We start from the raw sequence: 20,759 nt of genomic DNA, 5'->3' as shown, positions 1-20,759 counted from the left end.
CCAGTTTTATATGGCGCACCGAATTCGTGTCCTCCCTTTCGGCCGCCCGGCCAGCCCGCAGCAGCAAACATTGATTATCACTCACCGAAACACGGAGCCGGTTCGATGTTTGTCCGCTTTCCTCTCCATATTCTTCTCGGATCTCGGAAGGACATCATGGTCAGCATGGTCGGCATCGAGCACATTGCATAACAACTGGCCCAAACGCAACGGGTGCCCGATCATGCCCCCGAAAAACGAAAACTAAAGCAACATATCGGCGAACGCAAGCGCAAGCGCAGTATCAGCGGTTTTCGGGTGCCCTGTTCCTGCCTGCTTGCGAGAGCCTTCGGCAAGTTGCTGCTTCGCGCCCACGGATAACGCATTCCTGTCCGAATTCGCCGCGGTGGGCAGGACTGATTGGTTTCTCGCTCTGCTTTACAATCAGAAAATCGAAAGCAGAATGGAGAGAACCGAATGCAGGCGAAGAAAGTGACTGGATGCATTGGACAGTGTGCAACACGAGACATGACACTAATTTATCTTTTGTTTTGCTCGTTTTGTGCAATCTTCTTAACGGTTGAGGTCAATCCTTGCTAGTGGAGTCTGATGGGGTGGATTATCTGTTGGAGGTCAAACCCCGTAGTCTCTAGAGTTGTCTGCGGTGTGATGACATAGTGAGGTTGACTTTGGCAAGGCTTTTCAATTGGTCTCGGCTGGGAACAGAGAACAGGATTGAGAGGGCGTATGCCCTGTAACGTGTCAACTTTATTAAACAAATTAATTGAACTCAAAGCACATATGCTCAGCCTCAAATCAATCAACAGATTATGCATAACGAACGACCCATTGTGACACGCATTAGTCGCCTATGTTAAGCGGACCCGTCGATCCAGTGCATATGTGTTTGATTGTGTTTGATTTATGGCGCGCGCGCACACACACAGAGCGCCATAGCGCTTGGTCAGCACTCTGGTCAAGCCACACGAGGTCACCTCTCACCTGTCACCGGTGTCCCGGGTGCCTTTCTTCTTTCGCTCCCTTTACAGTGGTAATCGCCACCGTAGATGACGCTTAACAACCGAGGAATATCGGTAGACCGAAATTCGAAAGGGGAACACTTTCTTCTTCTGTCAGCCTGAAATTTGGCAAACGGTGACGCAACCGATCGCACCGGTTCTTATGTATTCCCGTTCCCTTTTTTTTGTTGGTCGGGACGATCTTAAGAACGATCTTGCATAACAGAGGGTCCACGGAGCGATCCTTACGGGAAAGACCGAATGTTTTGTTTGGCGGACCTCTCACTGCAGCAATTGTTGGCTTTTAACGCTCCAGATGGAGATAGCGTTTGGCCTTGGAAGATCGAGTTTTCTCAGCTTCAGTTGCGCGTTGGTCACAATCGGTAAAAGTGGTCTGTCCTCGAATCGTGTCCACTATACCGTGTGAGTTAAGCAAGCTGTGGACGACGTATTGGATGGGATTTACATGTGATAATATCCAATTGTTGTGGAGCGAGAGGGAATGGGATGCATCGAGAATTTCGCTTACTTTAAAACAGGTGAATGGTATGGTTGGGAACCTTACGTACTACATGTTGATCGATTTATAACAATCCGAACTCATAACCCCTAGATTGGAATGGCAGGGAAAACACAACGCAAAATGGTGACCTTCCCGCGAGGCATCATACTAGGCCAGACCGACTAGGACAGGCACAAAAAAGGAAGAAATTAAATGAAAAAGCGTCTGGGTGGTGTCTGGTTGACTTCCTGACACGGTGATGAATAATTGCCAATAAGCGGGAACAGAGAAGGATCGAGATTAATTACGGTGTTTCGGGGCTGTCCCTGAAATTACATACTCGTACTCGACCCTTCGAACAGGTGAAAAGTCGCAAATTGTGGCCTTCGATTTTCTGCAGCTGCAATCATGACCACCCGCACTACATCTCGGCACTACACTGACAGTAATTCGATTCGATCCCGCAAGGTCGTTCTGGTCGCTTGGTATCGTTATGGGCACGGGCGAGCGAGCGTGTAAAGAGTATGTTGAATAGAAGCAACGTTCGAACCGTTTTGTTGGAACGAAGTTCTGCTCCAAGAATAGCTAACCTCGTTTGCGTAGCGATGTTCCGTTGCGTAGTGCGTTGCGTTCCGGCCGGTGTCATCTGGTGGGCGCTCCTGACGTTCGCCAATGCCGATTGTCTCGAGCGCACCGGAGGAGGAGGAGAAGAAGCAGCAGAGCCGACCGACGACAAGCACCAACAGGTACAACGCAACACGACACGACCAACCATACATTTGTCCCAGTTTCTTCTCCGGGTTCTTGGGCCGTTCGCATTTTTTTAAAAAGTTGTATCGAACAAACGCTTGGCGCCGTCCAATATCCGCAGCAAGATTCTTGCGAAACTTGCGTCCGATCCGTTTTGGGATGATGATTGTAACGACAACAAGCTGTGCTCGTAAAGATGTGTCTTGTTCCGATGAGGAAGCCAATAAAATGGATGCTTCACAGCTTTTACACCGCAGCCAAGATGTGTACATACATACACACGATATGCGAAACTGCTCGATCCTGTGCGACCTAATAATATCCCGCCGAGTCACCGAGCCGATCCAGAATGACTTAAAGATCGTCATTTGTTGCAAATCTACCTCAACGCATTTGCGTCCATCATGCACACATGTCTGATCACCGGCATGATCGATGTTTCGCATCAAAGAGTGAACGTCTTCCGTCAATCTCGGCTCGGATCCCCGGGTCAGGGAGAGAAAAATGCACCCCGGCGTGAAATGAAAATATCATCCAATATCTAGGTTATGGTTTCCCGTGTGTATGCACCCAGAAGTCACCGAGGAAAGCGGTAGTCCTGGCGTCATAAAATTTTGACCGAGCCGTGCATTTTCCGCACCCAATTTACATTGCTTCGCAACGGTGGTAGACTTGACATTTCGGGACCGGCCGGATCGTGTCACGCCATGTCCACGCTAGGGCGAGACGAGTGAGCCGAGTCTGCGCGAGATTGGTCACTGCAAATTGAGCGGAAATAAAAGATTGTCATCAACCGTACACCGTGCGAGGTGTTTCGTACGTTGCGTTCTCCTTCGTTCTCCGGCCCGCTCGGTCCTTGTCCGAGATGAAAGTCCCCCAAAGACGGTGCCGGCGACGGTGGCTGGTAGGATTGGGCGAATTGGGCGCGAAAATAAACACTCAGGAAATGCGCCCCGTTTATGTTTCGGGTTTGTTTCGAAAGTGTCAAGACGCGCCAAGTCAAGACTCCCAGCCTGATTGGCGCAGCACTGAGACTTCAAACGTCACCGGTGCGACGGGTACGATGCGACAGCTGAATGCATCAGTGAAAGGTACGAAGATGCAGAACGGTTGGCTTTTTCTGTGGTGCACGAGGTTGGGGCTGACAGGTTGGTTGGTGTAGCCAAAAAAAAAAACAACCCCCCCCCCAGAAGCCCTTTTCCGTAGGGCTGGGGTAAGCAAAGAGACATAAGAATTGCGTAATTCGGATTCACTTCAAAATCGAAAGTTCCGAAAGTACCGAAAGTACGCGGAGCAATTCCATTCCATCGTGCCCATCATGTACCGATGCTTATCGGTGATTCTTTACGGCTTATCACACTTCGTTACCGTCGGCTTTAGTTGACGGTTATGGACTGAAGGAAGGAATTATATCAGACGCGATTGCTACAACGGATTTACTCGATGAACGTTTCACCAATTCAGACCAACAAAAAACCTCCCGCTGAGGGCCATTCATCTTAAACGTTCTGTGCTGTACGCCAGGGCCAGTGTGCTCGCGTTGGAATCGATTCAACAAGTTGTCAGCAAAAATAATGTTATTGTTATTTATGAGACAGTTTAATTTGAAAGCCAAATTTAACTTGTTAAATCTGGCCGCTCTGGTGGGGGTACGTGGGTTCGCTCTGGTTGGTTTACGCGTGTATACATAAATTGTACAGTTGATTGTAGAGAGTAGTAGCCTTAATGGAGTGCATCTGAACCATTCAGGTGCAGTGTTGATTGCTTTGGTGGTAGAGTTTTTGTATGTAGAGGCCGCTTATTTCTCAAGATGGGCTTCTTGGGGGGAAAAACCGGTAGCATCAGGGTCTTAAGTACAGGTCGCATGAAATTTAAATGATAATAAATATATTTTAAGTGTTTGTTGACGATCGGAGATCAACATTTTTCTTTTAAATATTATTCTACGAAGTAATTGCTTTGCATGCAGTCTGTGATCGCCTGAAAGTATGCAAAAAACAGTAATCAAATCAATAAACAGGTTTGACAGGTATGGTAGATTAGTAGACGTCAACAATACTTAGTAATTGACGTCAGATATCGTGCAAAATTCCATAAACACTTCAACCTAACCCGTACGATCATCTTTATTTCGTTCGCTTAAAATCGATCAAATTCTCTACTCTACTACTAAAGCTTCATTAAATCCCACAGAACAAATAGTCTGGCAAATGGACGTAGGGGTATTTTATAAGAACATTGCCCTTTCGGTGAGTGGCACGTTCTTTGCGAACCTTGAAAGTGCACACATTTCTCATGCTTGTCCAGCAGTTCATCATCGGTACTGTAACTGGGGTCACCCACAGTGCGCTACTAGGTCACGCATCCGAATCGAGTACAGCATGCTGCTGCACCCTCTCATCCTCTTCTACCTGCTCTATCGATTTCCAGCAGGTTGATTCAATGCTAATATTTGCGGCACGTTTGCCGCACTGCACTCTAAGTGCATTCTGTCATAAGTCGTGCAGCTTCTGTCTCAATGTCGCCGGCCATGCTTCACCGTGCCTTCTACGTCTCATGCCGTGCGGAAGATTAATAGGCCGGAGAAATAATTAAAGCAAACGGCGACATTGTTGCCATCGGTACTGAAACAACCCCTCAATCCAACCCGTCAGGTGCATATCCTCCATAAAAAAGATGAGGAACAAATTTTTTGGGGCACTGACTACTAGCACTAATTAATTTTTTGTCTACTTTTACCAGGTTCTTTTTTCTTCTGCACGCCTGCTCCAAGACTTGCATAATTAACCCCTAAGAAGCTAAGGGCGTCTCTGTGAAATCTGTAAAGTTTTTTTTTAATTTTCATTTCATTTGTTTGCACCGAAATGGCCCGAACGTTGGGAAGCGCGGTCGCTGCACAGAATGATTGGGCTGGCGCGTGAGAGTATTTGCGGCGATTTTATTTCGGCAACAGTTAAGTAAACGAAACCATTTCACCTGAACAGTGACTGCCTCTGCCTGGCAGTCTTTCGTACGAACGTCCACTGATCACGAACCGGTGTTGAAATTGAACAAAAGCCTTGTGTCACGACTGTCCGGAACATGCTGTTCACGCTCCCGTTCCCAATCGTTGGTTTTGATCCATCCTGGGCGGGGAGGAAGAGTTGCAAATACATTGTTTGCTAAACAGCGAACCGATCATATCGTGAAAGGTAGCCGGCGCAATAAAACAAATGACCGAATCGGTGCAACCGTAAATGGAGGAGACCTGGGCTAGCTGAGTGCGCAAACTGCGGCATAATCTTAAATCAAATCAATTCGTTTCAAAAGAAAACAGGGGATCGTTAGGTGGGCTCTTGTAAGAGAGTGGAACGATCGTCACCGGCAAAGAGCCCAGAAGGAAACGAATGCTTGGGATACTAATTGTATTGGAGATGAGAAAGTAAGATAGCTGCTGTTGATTGCTAGATAATGTATGTGTACTATGCGTGGATTTTGATCACTTCTGGAAGTGATCGGATATTAGATCGATTTTGACAGGTACTCTCAATAGAATAATATGAACTCATCAGCTATGTGTATTTAAACAAATGTTCAATGAAACAAGAAGATCTATAGTAGAGACCCGTTAATCCTCGTCCAGGGTACATAACGTTCAATTAATTCCTCTGAGCTCCAGAGCTCTGGGTGAATTACCCAGTTTGCCAGTAATTGAATTGCTACTCCCGCTCGCTCGCGGATACCTTAAACGTGTCTATAAAATAATACAAATCTCGCCACCCAACGCTCACACTACATCGCCGCACGCGCTACTTAAGTAGCGAACGGTGACGAATGACTAATGATCGAGCCGACTGCGCCCGTGTGGAGAAGCACGTGCAGTGTGGAGTAATCCCGGGCTCGGCTTCAGACGCGCTAGAAAACCCCGTTCCGTAGCAGTCTAGGCTGTTGTGTTACAATGCTAGGTAGGAGACAAATCTCTTAGCTCGGGATGTCTTAGGAGGCATGGGAAGAGTCTCAGCGTACAGATGAAGCCAGAAGTTCGGGAACGTGTTAGAAAGAGAAGAGAGCGTGCTCAGGCGACAGAGATAGACGTCCGAACAAATGAGCACGGGCACGGTGCTGGCGAACCGCAGTAATCGACATATTTATAGAATCTCCAAAACTTATGCAATCGGAAATGTATACCCGCGGGCGGGATATTTTTAGCGTCCAAAAGGCTGGGTCGGTCTAGGTGGGGTGTGTCGAGACGAGACCGGTGACTCCGACGGCCCGTTGTTGATCGTGACGTTGACGGCACGGACCAGGAGTCTTAAGAAGCGATGATCAAACAAGAGATCGCTGAAACAGTGTTCGTATCAAGTCTTCAAATAGATCACCGATAACTGCCTATTAGTGATGTGATAGTATGTTATTAGCCATGCTCTGCGCGGATGAGTGATTCGATAATTCATTTTTCCGCTTACCGATACGTAGTGTAGGTCAGCCAAGAAATTAGTGCAAACCCCCTTATACTTGCTGATCTGCTGGATTGTGTAATCGGATACCGGTCGCCAAGACGAGTGGTGCATATCTAACTCGAAATGGTCAATCAAACACGCCTGTCAGATCAATCAGCGAGTATTAATCGCGACGAGGACTCCCGCGATTCAAAGCTGGTTGGAAGATTGGCCGAATTCGCAGGAGGTTAACGAAGCCAGTTTAGCGCATTGTGAACGTGACTAATGACTTCTGGTGGTGGTGCGCCAATGTCCTGCTTGGTGAAAGTGATCTGTCTTACGTAAAGGAGGGCGCTTAACGTTTGCAGAATAGTATAGGAGTCACCTAATATGTCGCCTTCCAAAATTTGATGTCATTAGAACGATCAGTTTCTCAGAGTAGTCTAGCATCACCTTCACTATTCCAGACATTCCACTCTAAGCCATCGGCGCTCACGCATTCACGCTTGGCTTGTGCTGGATGAGCCATAGCGCGCTGCTTGGAGGGAAAGCAAAACAAACATCCCGAAACCCGCGCGACAACTCGGAAACGCACCGAACTGTCACGCAGTTCGAAGCGAAGAAACACGATCTGACGTTTCGTGCGTGCTAAAAATAAAACTTTATTAAGTGTATATTATCGGTTTGCGTGGGGTTGACCACAACCGTACGAAACCGGCCAAACGGCAGCAGAAACAAAAAAAAAAAACAGGGATCCCGTGGGAGTGTCCCTCAATGACTTATGATGACTGCAAGCTCCAATTTCTCCACAGCTTATGCTCAGTGCGAAACTCCCGTTTACCGAGGGTTCTGAGGATCGTGTGTCGGCATGGCAAGTGTCCGAGAGTATTGATTACTATCGCCCGGCTGGTGGACGAGCAGGAACACTCTCGTGAAGATCGTGATCAACGATTGTTACGTGCAGGTCTGTGCATACATCCCCTAGTGCTCTACGCACTAGTAAAAGAGAGTTGTGTGTGTATCTAGTGTTTTTTTTCTAGTGAGTCGCACGGATCCGTAACTCTCTTCGCGTAACTCAGTAGAATCTATTTTCTCCGTACGTGCCGTGCCGTAATGTTATTAGAATCCTGGGTGTGAGCGTGACGGGATGATGCATGATGTGTGAGGGAATTAGTTGCAAATAAAAGTTTTCTCACCGACAATTTCCACAGCCGAAATCTTCTCAGTTCTCGGTGGTCGTTCGACGGTTGCGAGTCGCGGTTTCCCTTCGTGTCGTTGTGGGGTTTTTTTTTTGGTTCGATCTACTTTTTCCAAAACCGGGCGTACACCGGGAACCGTCTGCCGACGCAATCGTTTCGTTTTTCTTTTGTTTGAAATTTACTACAATTTTCGGTTCATATTCGAAGTTGGGCAAATGTGCGACCGAGTGCAAGCGTGCAGCATGCGCTAGGAGGCGATCGATCTTCGTCGCGGAATAGCACGTACGGCTGCGATCATGCAAAGTGTTAGTTAATCTAATCTTATTCGACACATCCGAACGGAACTGCTGGTTGGAAAGGTGGTTGGAAAACTGAGTCAGTTTTCACTGCTTTTCCCGGTGGTTTTGCGGGATGATTACAGCCACATGGAGAAAATGATCTTTCCCGAAGAAAAATAGCTCCGAACAAAACGAGTTCCTTCTGTGTGTGCGACCGCGCGCCGGAGTGAATGTGTGTGTGTGTGTGCGTGTGTACGAGAGTGTTTTTGTATGGGAGCAAAGTGTGTGTATATGTGCGTGGCCCAATTTACTAAAAGGGTGATCTGCTGGTGAACGGTGTACGTTGTTGGCTACGACTAATCCATCGGGTGGGTGCGTGAAAATGCGGAAAAATCTCATCCAATCTCTGTGCGTGCGTGTTTTGCGTGTATATGTGAAGATGTCACCGACAGTGAATAACCTGGTGACATTGCCGTGAAGAAACTTGTGTGAAGGATAGTAGTCCACTCTCCACTTTAGCACAGCATCCCGACTCCGAAAAATGAAATAATCGACAAGTGTTACCAATCATGCAATTATTATGCTTTTGAGTGAGCCATTTTGTAAAACCGCTTCACCTAAGGTCTAAGGATCGAGGTAAACGTGACACAGTTTGTGAAGGTCCGCTCGGGGTGGAAAATGCCGGTGGAGACGAGTGGGTGGTATGGATTGGAGAGGGTGTTTTAAAACGCACCGACGAAAATCGGCGACAGTGGGTTAAAAATATTTTTTTTCTTTCACCTCCGTCAGGCCGCTCGTTGGTGCGTTGCGGTGGCAGTGTGATCCCGAATGATCATCACGATCACGCACACATCGTGACACCTGGGGCCTGTTCGGATGGTGAGATTTTCACGCACGAGGCGTGAGGTATTGTCAGCGAGTTAGCTGTTACACCAGCGCCATCTTTGTGGAGTAGCGATCCAACGATCGACGAAGAAGAATGTGTGAGAGTGAGAGAGAGAGAGAGAGAGAGAGATTTTACATGTGTGTGTGTGAGTGCGTGGAAAAGCGAGAAAATGAAGAGCGCAAGATTTGGTGGAAATGAGAGACCTGTGGTGGACTCTCATTTTCATGAGTTCTCGTTAGGAGAGAGCAGCAGAGTAGATGAGAGAGAGAGATCAGAATGCAGGAACAGGAATGATCATTCCCATGCAGTTTGAACATTGTATGCCTGCAGAAGTGGTCTTGATGATATCACGGGCTATGTTCATAGCGATAGATAAATTCTTGAACAACCTTTGCAAGATTGTTTACTTGTGTCGTAAGAAAATTCCTTCAAGATTTTTGTCCCAAATCAACTGAGTAGTGCCTTTTTGTGCAATGAGAACACATTGTTAGCATTCGTCTCAAGTCTCAATGCACCGAACTGATCGTAACCGTAGTGGACGGCGTGTGGCGACAAAGGTTCTAACCGTGCCAGCCATCCGGTCTTGAAGGGAGATGAAACATCTTAATTAATCAGGCGGAAAGATGAAACCTCACGGCAGAATTTTTTGAACTTGCATCTCACAGATTGCGCATGATCGTTTGCAAACGTCCACATCCCTTAAGGTACCCTTCTCAGCCCTTCGTCGCATTATTCGCTTCCTCTACAGCCAAACTGTGTGCAGATTGCACTCTAACATGCTACAACTATTTGTGTCGAGAAGTCATTAGTCTCGTCTCAAATTTCCGCCACCTTTGGGCCGTGAGACTGGGGGACCGGAGGGTACACGCACGCTCACGAGGATAGAATCTACTGCCTGCGCTGTCTCGTGCTGTGATGTGCCAGCCACTGTAACCCTAGACCACGCCGGCCCCTTGGGCGAGCGAGCAATGGCTTTGGTGTTGAAATACCAGTAGGGCCGGAGGGGAGGGAGGAAGAGGCAAAACGCACTTGGCGCAGTGTCCATCCTGAATCGTCGAACGTTGGACAAATCGAGCTAAAATAGCGAATTCTAACACAGCCCGATCGTGGAGGATCGTGGTGTGATGCAATTTATTCAACTAAACCGTTTCCAATTTGTCCAAATGTACACATGAGTGAGAATGACATGTTTTGCGAATCATTGCCAGCATTTGAGTAATCTGTGCTCCTGACCACCCACCTTACCCTCCCCCTCTTGAAGAAGCTGGCGTGAAAACAGATACAGATTGGTGTATGGGTGTGAGGATCAGATAATCCGCAACATGGATCTGGTTAACGTCCATTTAGCTGATGATGAAGGAAACGTGTTGTGTAACGAGGATACGGCTCGGCAGCGTCTTTGTTATGTTTTAAAGCAATGGCTATACGAGAATGTCTGGTTTTGTAAATCTTCCCCCGAATTTTGCCGACCAGGATGTTTGGACATTCAGGTTGATCTCGGAACGATCAAGCAAAGTCCGTGACAATTCACGTCAACGGTGTGTTAACCGTCGGGGCGGCTGTTTGAATTTACGACAAGTGCATCCTTTGGTGTGTCGACGTCGAGGTGCGAATTAAGATTCAGTGTTGTTCGTTTACGAATTTTGGGATGGTCTCTGATGCCATCCGGATGTGTGTAGTCACGCAAGCAATTGGAGCGTCTCTTGCGATATAAGTTGTGCAATGCCGCGTTCCGACGCAAAGCAACGAACAGTGTTCGAGCATTAACTGCGGATGGATGCAAAAATGGTTATTGAGATTTTCGATTATGCGAGGTAGTTGGGCGCACCTCAAGAGTGTGAGTGGTAATTTCCTTCTTTTTAGTCCTTTCCCGGCAGTGGAGCGTCGGGGCCGTGCAGTGCAGCGTCGGGTTAGTTGAGTTGCACGCGGTGCTCGGAATGTGTGCGGCTGATGTGCGACTGCTTGATGTGCGCGTATCGATAAACATTAACCCTAGTGCTTCGAGTGCTGTGCAGTAGTTATCTAACTCGATAATGGGAGATTGCGTTGGACGTGCAGGGAACCACAACAACAGCAACAACGCTAGTAGAAACAGTGCATCGCCAGTGATCGTGCTGCCGAACGGTGTGATACTGAACCGCCGTCCCAAGTCGGATGCATCAGCGGCCCTGAACGAGTGTCTACTGTGCTGGAACCAACCGCAAGATCCGAGCCGCTGTCCGAACTGCGCTCGCCAGTACTGTCTGCAGTGCATCACCAAGTGGTTCGGCACGAAGCGGACCCAAACGTCCGGCGGTATCGATTGCCCGAACTGTCACTCCAAGCTACCACTCGAGAACCTGGTGCAGTGTGCGTCCGAGGTGAATGATACGCTGGCAGCCGCATGCGAATCGGCACTCCTCACCAACGGAGCTGTCGGTGAAGGTTGCAATGGGTCGGCTACACCTAAGCTGAGCAATGGGACGGCGCCCGTGGAGAAGGGCACGATTCGCGTCGTGGTGAAGGTACTGGAAAGCGATGCCGATGCGTCACCGAACGACGGACACCCATCGCCTCCATCGAGGAACGGCACGCCGACCGGTGCGGTGCTTACGAACGGTTCCAGCTCGGAAAAGATGCATCCGCCGGTGACGAATGGCAAGCAGCATGGCAAACGGAAGGATAACACACCGGGCAAACCGTCACTCTCGAACGGTGCCGGAACGGAGCTGGACGCAGTGGAACAGTTGAGGAAGCTAGGATCCGGACCATTGGAAAATGGTCGAAATAGGCCAAAATCGCAACCGATCATCTGCAACGGTGTGCATCCGGAGACGTCACCGTCAAAGAGTGCCGATCGCAAGAGCAACCAGGCGAATGGAAAACCCACGGTGACGTTCGAGGAACCGAAGACGACCCGTAGAAATGGATATCGCCACAGCAAGCAAACGGCCGAGAGTGAAAAGGTCGTCCAGTCCGTTGAAAAGCAATCATCACCTCCCGTAGAAACAACCCCAACAGTTGAACAGACTGATCCAAGTCCACCGCGGGAAAAGGTTCCACTAGAAGCTGGCAACAGGGGGAATGAAGATAATTTGTGTCCTACGCATGCACTTCCAATGCTCTTTTTCTGTCTCTCGTGCAATGGGTGTATCTGCGAGACGTGCGCGCTGCACGACGACACGCACGCCGAGCATACGTTCAAGAAGATCACCACCATGTACGACAGCAAGGTGGAAAAGATCCGGCACGAGTTTGGTGGTATTAAGGAGTATCTGGCCGACGTGGGTACCGTCCTCAGAGCGATCGAGCAAAACATTGACTGGGTGCGGGCATCCAAAGCACGGAAGCTACAAGAACTCAGCCAACTGCTCCACACCGAAGCGGAAAACATTGAGCGCCAGATCCAGGCAAAGCTGACACTGCTCCAACGGCAGAAGGACTCGGTGAGTGCGGAGATTGCACGCGTTACCGGTGCTTACAGACGGTTGGAAAGCGAGCTGAAGGTTTGCCCGAAGCCGGAGCTACTGTTCAAGGACGATGACTTTCTGCAGCGTTGTAGTCGGCTGATCGAAACACCTGCATCGAAAGCTTTCCGCCATGAGCACGTCCCGGTGGATCTGGATTGGTAAGCTGGCGAAGCAAGGGACAGTCGTGCGTCTCGGTGTCTCGCTAACAGTCTTGGGCTTTTCCTTTTGCAGTGAGTTTGTTCCCGAGTTCCGATCGGAGGTGTTCGTCATCAAGAACTATCACGCGATCGAACCGATGGAAGAGTGCCGAACGTCGGATGTCCTGCGGGATGTGGTAGGATTCGGGTGGCGCTTACACATCTGGAAGAGTGATCATCTGTCGGTGACCCTGATCATGACGGAAGGCGTTATTGGAAGGTAAATGTTGGCCAGAATTGTTGAGTCCAACCAGCTGAGATTGATTCATTCTTGCCTTACAGATACGAATACTGCATCGAGCTGATGCACGAGGACCCAACCAAAGCGATCCGATTGACGCAGATCGATCATTTCGAACTGCACCAGACAGGCCCGGTACATGATCTGATCGAAAACGAACAGCTCGAGGTGGAAGGTTTCCTGAATCCTGACGATGACTCACTGCAGATCAAATTCTCCATCCGTCCGCCCACGATCGTCATGGTTAGCCGCTACCAGCAAGAGTTTATCGATCGCTTCATGAAAGATAACATCAAGTAAGTAGCGGAGTGCCAAAGGATACTTTGTAAATAGTACTCGTACAAACGGGTGAGCCTTTCCGCCGGATGCCGGAAACTAATTATCCAATTAGACTGTCCCCGGATTGCATTCCCAACCAACCTCAACAGTAACCAGATGCCAGTATGGTGCATGTTGCGTAGTACACGAGGAAACTATTTGCAATTTCCCAAGCACGCTTGTTAGTGCAATGTACGTCCGGCCAATAGATGTTCAGAGCCGGGGCGTTGGAATTGGAATGATCTCCAAGAAATGCTCCCAACGAAACGGTTCGTTTGCTTCGAACGAACCGCGAAAAATCCTCTGTGGGCCAGGTAGAACAGATCGGTAGCAAATGCGCGAAAGTGCACCCTGGGATCAATCACGAGAAATTTTAATTGGTCACCCCAGAGGGGAGTTGCCGGTCACCGTATTAACGTGTTTAAACCTCCCGGCCTGGTGGTGATGGTGGTGATGGTTGCACTGAACGTTCACATTTGGGAGGGGTCCCGCGAAACGTCTGCGGGAGTCCAATCGTGTAGCGTAAAAATAGTTTAAACCCTTCCTTGCTTGTTCACCGATCGATCCTCGAAAGATCCCCAAAGATCCACCGAAAGAGCGGGAAACATCATCATCGGTGAGATATTCACAACCACGTGAATGTAGAGTGAGAAGGGCGCTCGCGTAGCTGATTCATCTCTCACTCCTGGTGGTCACTCACGTGATGCACACCGGGCAGGGGTTCACAGGTGTGCATCTCGAATCATCAGAATAATTGAAGTCAGCCAATGGAACATATTAATTTAATGTAACGCTAATTATCATGCGCCCAACTAAGAACAATGGCTGTCCTGGGCTGAAGATGAAAGTGGCTTGGTGATAATAGTACGACGATCGGTGACGATCTTCACGCTTTCAGCACAATACAGGCTAACAATCGTCACACGACGAAACGCGCATTGATATGTGACGTTCGTTTGGCTGTGGCGAGTACGAGGACTCGCGCGTTGTCGGTTTTGATGCTGACGTGCGTTGTTGGCGTGAAGTCAATTAGCGCATACTGGGCCACCCGCGAACAGTGGGCAGCGCAAAGGTTTTCGGCCGGGGGCCTGTACCTTAATGCCGGCGCATGCATACCTCTCTCACACACAAACATACCTCACCCAATAATGTTCGCTTAATTTGACTACAGGGTGTGTTTGTGTTTGTGTGTGTGTGTGTGTGTGTGTTGCTCTAGCGATCTCTAGTGCCAAGAGAAAGATGCCTAGTGAGCCAATAAAAAAAGCCAAACAATGTGAAGTTTTGAAGGTGCGGAACCAGAAGCAGAGGGATCACGGTAGGGTGCGCGAGGGATTTGAGTGAAAGTCAGGCAGCTGGTGACGTCTTGTTCATCGAACCTGGTGGTTCTTTCCTTTGATATTCGGCGGTACATGAGGCAGTTTAAATTATTTAAAAAACGGTCTGTGAAAGACTGGCCCAATGCAGATGCTCCGATCTACCATCGGAATAAAAATAATCCATAATTAAGGAAAGCAAATGTTTGAGGGGTAGAGGAATTAATTAAAATTCACCAGTGTTCGCTTTGCGTATTCTGATGAGGTTCGTCCTCTGCCCAACGCTTTACCCATTTTTCCAACGCCTCGATGTGTGCCCAAACGGTGCTTCGGTGTGCGTTTTGCCCTCTCGCACTCTATTATGATGTGCAGCTGTAAATCATTTTTTACATCACCCAAAGCAAAGTGCAATTTATGGCCCAGTTCACGTACGCCTCGCTCTCGGTCCCTCTGGCTCGGTTCAAATTTGTGGTCGATTTTTATATTAAATTTCTTCTTCTTGTCTTGTTGTGAGAGGAGAAACCCTGCCTGCTTCCGATCGTCGGCAATGACAATATAAAGCACGGCAGTGTGGGGACGGTTTTGGGAGTGTCTTTCTTATTCTTCATTTCCTTCACAAATGGTCGGCCAGTTTGCTGGTTTGCAGCAGCTGCCAGGACGGTGGGGTGCATTTAAATGGTGTGTTAATTATGTTTTATTTACACTGTATGCGTCCGACGAGGTTCGCTTCTCGAAACTCCCGGCAAAGGGTGTGGGGCGTAGATGCGAGCCCGGGGGCGGTGTTGATATTTTAGTGGGCCTTTCCGTTGAGACAAGCCGCCTGGGTTCGTTGATGAATGTTTGTTTTATTTATTTTTAATGCATTCATCTCCCTCGTGCATTATGCTACCTTGTACGGGGTTGGTACGGTACGGCGCATAAGAAAGCGTTTCGCTCTTTGTACAGCTTAAGTGTGTAATGATTTATGTAGCACCGAATGTTCTGTGCTACGAGAGCAACAAGCTGTACAGTAGTTTAATTTACACTCGTGTCGTCTTAATATAAACGTATTCATTACAAGCGTTATTGGTAGTTCAACAATGATCTCGACGGATGCGTGACTCTGCTTCTGGCGATCTTGTGTAGCGATCGCTCAATTCGTAGCACTCATTTGTCAATCGATCTACGCCAGTTTTTTTTGCAATCAATGCAAGGGCGTTTGGGGCTTTCGTTTTTTTTTTCTGTCGCCCTCTGACCCTCTCTCTCTCTCTCTCTCTCTCTCTCTCTCTCTCTCTCTCTCTCTGACAACAGCCAGCCGCGAAAGTGTCTGAATAGCGATCGCAATCGGTTTGCAATTAGCATGTTAATGACAACAGCTTACCTCCCATATGCACCACTGTTTACTACGACTGACATGGTTTCATTTGTTATTTTGGCCGCGGCAACGTGACGCCATGACAGCCGATCTGCTTGTTTATTGGTAGTTTGCGTGAATGTGTATGCCTTCCTTTGATCAATTCTATTGATCCTTTCATAAAAATTTCATAAGAATAGAAACTTTTTGAGTACATTTAAGATGAAAGCTTCAGAGAATAATACAACAGCTGCACATACAACCACAAATGTTGATTTTCCTGTAAACACACCTGAAAACCCCTGCAATTTCTGCATAACTTTAAACCCTCCAAAGCGATATATTAAGGTTGAAGAAGATTTTTTAGACTGCGATTATAATTTCAAAAGAAGCCTTGAGTCTTGAGATTACTTAGTACACCACCATCATCAGATCGCAATCATTCATGAGAGATCGTTGACATTCCTAAGATAACCATCAAGAGATGGAATAATAAATGAAAGTTAGTGCTGATGTGATGTAGCAGTGCTAGGATAACGTACACAACTACTGTCTTCACCCCGTGGACAGTTTTGCTACAATTTGCACCATTTTTAGTGTCGCTTTACACCATATTTGGACTGCTGACGGTCAAGCGTTTGCTGGGGTATCCACTACTCGCTGCTCTGCAAGGGGACTCGCTGCTCTGCAAGGTCCTGCGCTGTGTGCTTGCTTGCCTACGTTCGTTAATTAGCTCGACGACGCTCGACATGGAAGAGGTTGGTTGTGGCTGTTGAACAGACAATTAAGTTTCTTAATGGCAATATGTTTTATTGGACAGGGTAATCGATGCTCGGTGCCATAAACACGAATCAATTTATCAAGACATTGTGCATTTATCGTTGTAGATCTCTCGATCAATATGTATGGTACAAAACACTTGAGATGAGTTATTTTTGTTGCACAATAATCATTAGCTCTATGTTTTTTGTTATCCAATTCAAGTGAGAAAGCTAATTGAAAACGCGTACGCCATGGGTAATCCATTTGACACACATGTCTTTGGACGACAATCGCCACACACGTTATAGACAGCTTGATAACAAAATAGCTCCAACAAATAGACCCTTTAAGGCATTAATTGTTGTGGTGCTGTGTGGAGTTCAACGATTCGGCTGTAGGCTGCGTTTGTGGTTATGCATCACACAATGGTGGTCACAAAGTACTTGACCCACTTGTCCACCTAGCTCCAGCAAGGAATGGAAGCTTAATAGGTGAGAAAACCTCCGCTAATACACCGAAGCACAACTCACGTTGGTTCGCACTTTTAAAAGGATCATTCTCTCACCATGCTTCCGATGTGGGGATGAAAAATCTTGTGGAATCGGAGGCTTTGGTAGGCATGCTTTATGACATGCATGCGTCGTAACCTTGCGTTAATTGAATGCTCCAAATTGGGTAGCGCTATTGGATCTGCTTACACCCGTCTGCTACCTTTCGCGATGCCGTGAGACGATGATCCACAATGCACACAGTGAGGTCTCTGGGTGCATCATCACCGAACAAATAGCCCCCAGCGAACATCCAGCGGTACACGAAAACGATTAGGGCCGCCCCACAAAAACATTAAACTATTGTGTAGTGATGCTCGCACACAGAAAAGGAAGATTAACTGCTGCCAATCATCGTCCATCGGCTGAAACCATCAATTTTCTGGCTGAAGAAACAATGAAGAAGCACAGGTCGCAAAACGCAATACAGTCCCCCAGAACGGCTTACGGAGGGCTGGTGAAGGATGCTCATCACACATCACAGACACCCGATCATACGTTGCCATTTTCCATAACCGTGTTTGCATCATAATTACATTCGGAGAAGGAATAGTGCTTGCGCTGAGTCAATTTGGAGGGTGTTTTTGTGGTGGAATGTTTGATGCTTTCTTCCACACTCGCACCCGAGACTGATTCCTCCGAAAATGGTGTGTTTCATGCTCCATTAAATGCTTAAACTACGCCATGACACGACCTAAAGCTTTGGGTTGTCTGTGTCCCCAAGCGCGGGGACGCACGCTGTATGTGGTGTACTGTTTCAGCGTGCGCTGTTCCGTCTTATTACCGGCCGACCGGTTAGACAGTGATCCGGGACTGACAGATTGAGTCGATGACTAGGCGATCGAGTTCGGATCGTAGCAGCGCTGGCGGGCTATTAGATCTTTTCGGGATGACCTTGCCCGTGTTGGATTAGGTAAAGAAGTTGGTAGAAAAGACGAGTTGAATTCAAGTAATTATGCACGGCTACGTTCTGCCATGTGACAGCTGTTGCGGCAGAATGGTTACAGATTGTGACTCTGGTCGGCCACCAGAGGTCGGACGCCAGAGTGGCTGGTGGCCCTAATTATGATGGTGATAATTTGTGTGCGTGCCCGGGCGAAGGCTATCTTAAACGATCGTTTTGGTCCCCGTTTTGGTTGGTCGATGCGGCCGCTAATGGGACCACTAATAACGATAGTTAGTCCACACTTCAAAGCGAGAGAGAGCGTAAACGTTGAAAAGACTGGTGATCACACCGGAGATAAGTAAAGAGATTTCGCCTTCGGGGAACTAATGACTGTCCCTGTTGTTGTGAGTTTGTAGTTATTAAAAGAATAATAATAATTTGCTTAACTTATGGTTTGGTTTTGTTTGTGTTTGACAGCGAGTACGATAGCAATGTGATTACGATCTGCAACATTCGCGATCCTACTACCTCGATCGTGCTGTCGAAACAGTACACCGATACGGTTGGATCCCGGTGGCGGCTAAACGTGTATCCGAAAGGGAACAACACCAACCAACGCTACCTGAGTACGTACGTCGAGCTGTGTGATGGTATCGCTGGAAGGTAAGACTGGCACTTAAGTTCCTCATAAGCCACCAAGCGCTTCCTGAGAAGTCCTGAGCTGATCTCGGCCTTTACAGATATCAGTACACGGTCGAGCTGCTGCATGACGATGTGACGCGTCAGGTAAAGTTCCAATCGGAGGATCACTTCACGGTGGGCGAAATACGAGGCTATCAGAAGTTTATCCGCGTTCGACGACTGCTCGAGGAGGGCTATCTGAATGAGGAAGGATCCATCTTGATACGACTTTCGATACGACCGGCCAATCTAGCGCTACGGTGCCAATATCAGGAAGAATACCAAACGCTCAAGGAGGAGAAACTTCGTACTCAGTTCAATACGTACGTCTTATCGAGGTTATTCCTCATGCAATGCTCTATTTAATCTACTTAAATGTTGTCATCACTTACAGTCAGCTGAACCAGAATCTGATGAGGATAAAGAGTTTACGCGACGACAATGCGTCACTGCAAGCGCTCGTGTATCCTGAGTATGCGTCCAACATTTTTGTGGTCCGCAACTTCAGCGCATTGCGGGAAGCGCAGGAAGACATCTGTTCCGACAATGCGTACGACGATCTGGGCTGCTGTTGGCGGTTGATCGTGTACGCCGCCGGTGACAAGGAGGGACGTGATGAATGGCTTAGCGTGTACCTGAGACTGCTAGAAGGCATTCCGGGAAGGTAAGAAATTTTTGTACACGTAACGTAATATCCACGTGTTCCCATTTGTGTCCTTTACCTCCCCTAGCTACGAGTACTGCGTGGAACTGTTGCATAACGATGCGGCAAAAACGGTCAAAATGGAAGGTACACAATCGTTCGACATACAGGAACGATTCGGGTGGACACGCTTCGCCCGGCTGGATTGGATCTGTGCGAATGGGTTCGTAAGCGAGGAACAGGATGCGCTGTACTTTCGCTTCTCGTTACGACCACCGAACTACAAGGCAAAGTGCGAGTACCATCATCTTCTGCGACTGGAAGCGAAGCGGGAGTGTGAGCTATTGAAACGGTGAGCAATGTTGCCTAAAAAGAATTGTATTTTTTTTGTGCAAATTGCATACATTTGGGGGCTTTTTTGCAATTTTTAAAATTCAATTCCACAGTGAACTAATCCCGGCATACAGTACGATGACGTACACGCTGCGCAACTTTTCCGAGATGCAGCGTAAGGACAGCTTCATCTATTCGGAGCCATTAGTAGACGATCTAGGATTCTCGTGGCGGCTACTAATTTACGCGAATGGACACAACGAAGCGCGTGGCAATCATCTCAGTGTCTATCTCATACTGTTCGAAGGAGTATCTGCTAGGTAGGTGGACTGTTTTTTACGATTTTAGAGCAGGTTTTCGTTATTCGTTATTCGTCCTTAAGCCACTAGAAATTGTAACGGAATTTTAATACACCGGGACATGTCGTGCCCAAATCTTGGACACATCAGTGCTCTTGTTTCTGACACCTTTTTGCTTGTTCTTTTGGCTTTTGTACGACCTTTTCGTGCAGCAGGTTCGAGTATCGGGTGGAACTGCTGCACCATCGAAATCCAACCGCAAATATCAAAATGGAGGGCGTGAACGTGTTCAAGCTGAAGAAGATCTGGGGTTGGCCACAGTTTATGGATCACGAGCGGCTACAGGAGGAAGGCTATCTGGACCAGTCGACGGACACGCTCGAGTTTCGCCTATCGATGTGTCCACCGGACATAAAGCTAAAGTGTGAATATCAGCAAGAGTTTATACGCAAGCTGAAGGAGAACCAGAAATAGGGGCGAATTTACCAAAGTCTCAAGGCTTGACTACAACTGTAACTGCCAATCTGTACCGTGCAGGGAAGGGACAACTTTCCGACAAGCGGTCGTCCGTCGGAATGTACGAAAACAAAACGCTCGGAACATGGCGACGGAAGTCATGGGTCGTGTTATTGGTGGCTTAAGCGTCACGGGTACGAAACTGTAGAGCTTAGCGTGTACAACCACGTTCCTAGTGTCGTTGCACCGGTGTCCGTCGGTTCATCTGT

General features: G+C 48.0%; 1 protein-coding gene across 1 annotated transcript; it reads left to right on the top strand.

Moving 5' to 3' along the window:
• The first annotated feature begins 10,965 nt into the window (after positions 1-10,965).
• LOC126556826 (uncharacterized) lies at positions 10,966-20,508 on the top strand. The gene is made up of 9 exons (XM_050212345.1): positions 10,966-12,638; positions 12,712-12,897; positions 12,960-13,214; positions 18,556-18,741; positions 18,819-19,082; positions 19,154-19,423; positions 19,491-19,754; positions 19,849-20,055; positions 20,247-20,508. Exons 1-9 carry the CDS (start codon positions 11,065-11,067, stop codon positions 20,506-20,508), a joined length of 3,468 nt encoding a protein of 1,155 aa, XP_050068302.1. The 5' UTR covers positions 10,966-11,064.
• The last annotated feature ends 251 nt before the right edge of the window (positions 20,509-20,759 follow it).

The sequence above is a fragment of the Anopheles maculipalpis genome, chromosome 2RL, assembly GCF_943734695.1.
Source record: "Anopheles maculipalpis chromosome 2RL, idAnoMacuDA_375_x, whole genome shotgun sequence".
In the NCBI taxonomy this organism is placed as follows: Eukaryota; Metazoa; Arthropoda; class Insecta; order Diptera; family Culicidae; genus Anopheles; species Anopheles maculipalpis.
The sequence above is the reverse complement of the archived record's forward strand: the minus strand, read 5'-3'. Positions and strand labels throughout refer to the sequence as shown.

Bases quoted from the DNA above. Each gene is read 5' to 3' on its own strand.
- LOC126556826 (XM_050212345.1), top strand. From the start codon at position 11,065: ATGGGAGATTGCGTTGGACGTGCAGGGAACCACAACAACAGCAACAAC. The intron at 12,639-12,711 runs GTAAGCTGGCGA...TTCCTTTTGCAG, and splicing joins GTCCCGGTGGATCTGGATTG to TGAGTTTGTTCCCGAGTTCC. The intron at 12,898-12,959 runs GTAAATGTTGGC...CTTGCCTTACAG, and splicing joins ACGGAAGGCGTTATTGGAAG to ATACGAATACTGCATCGAGC.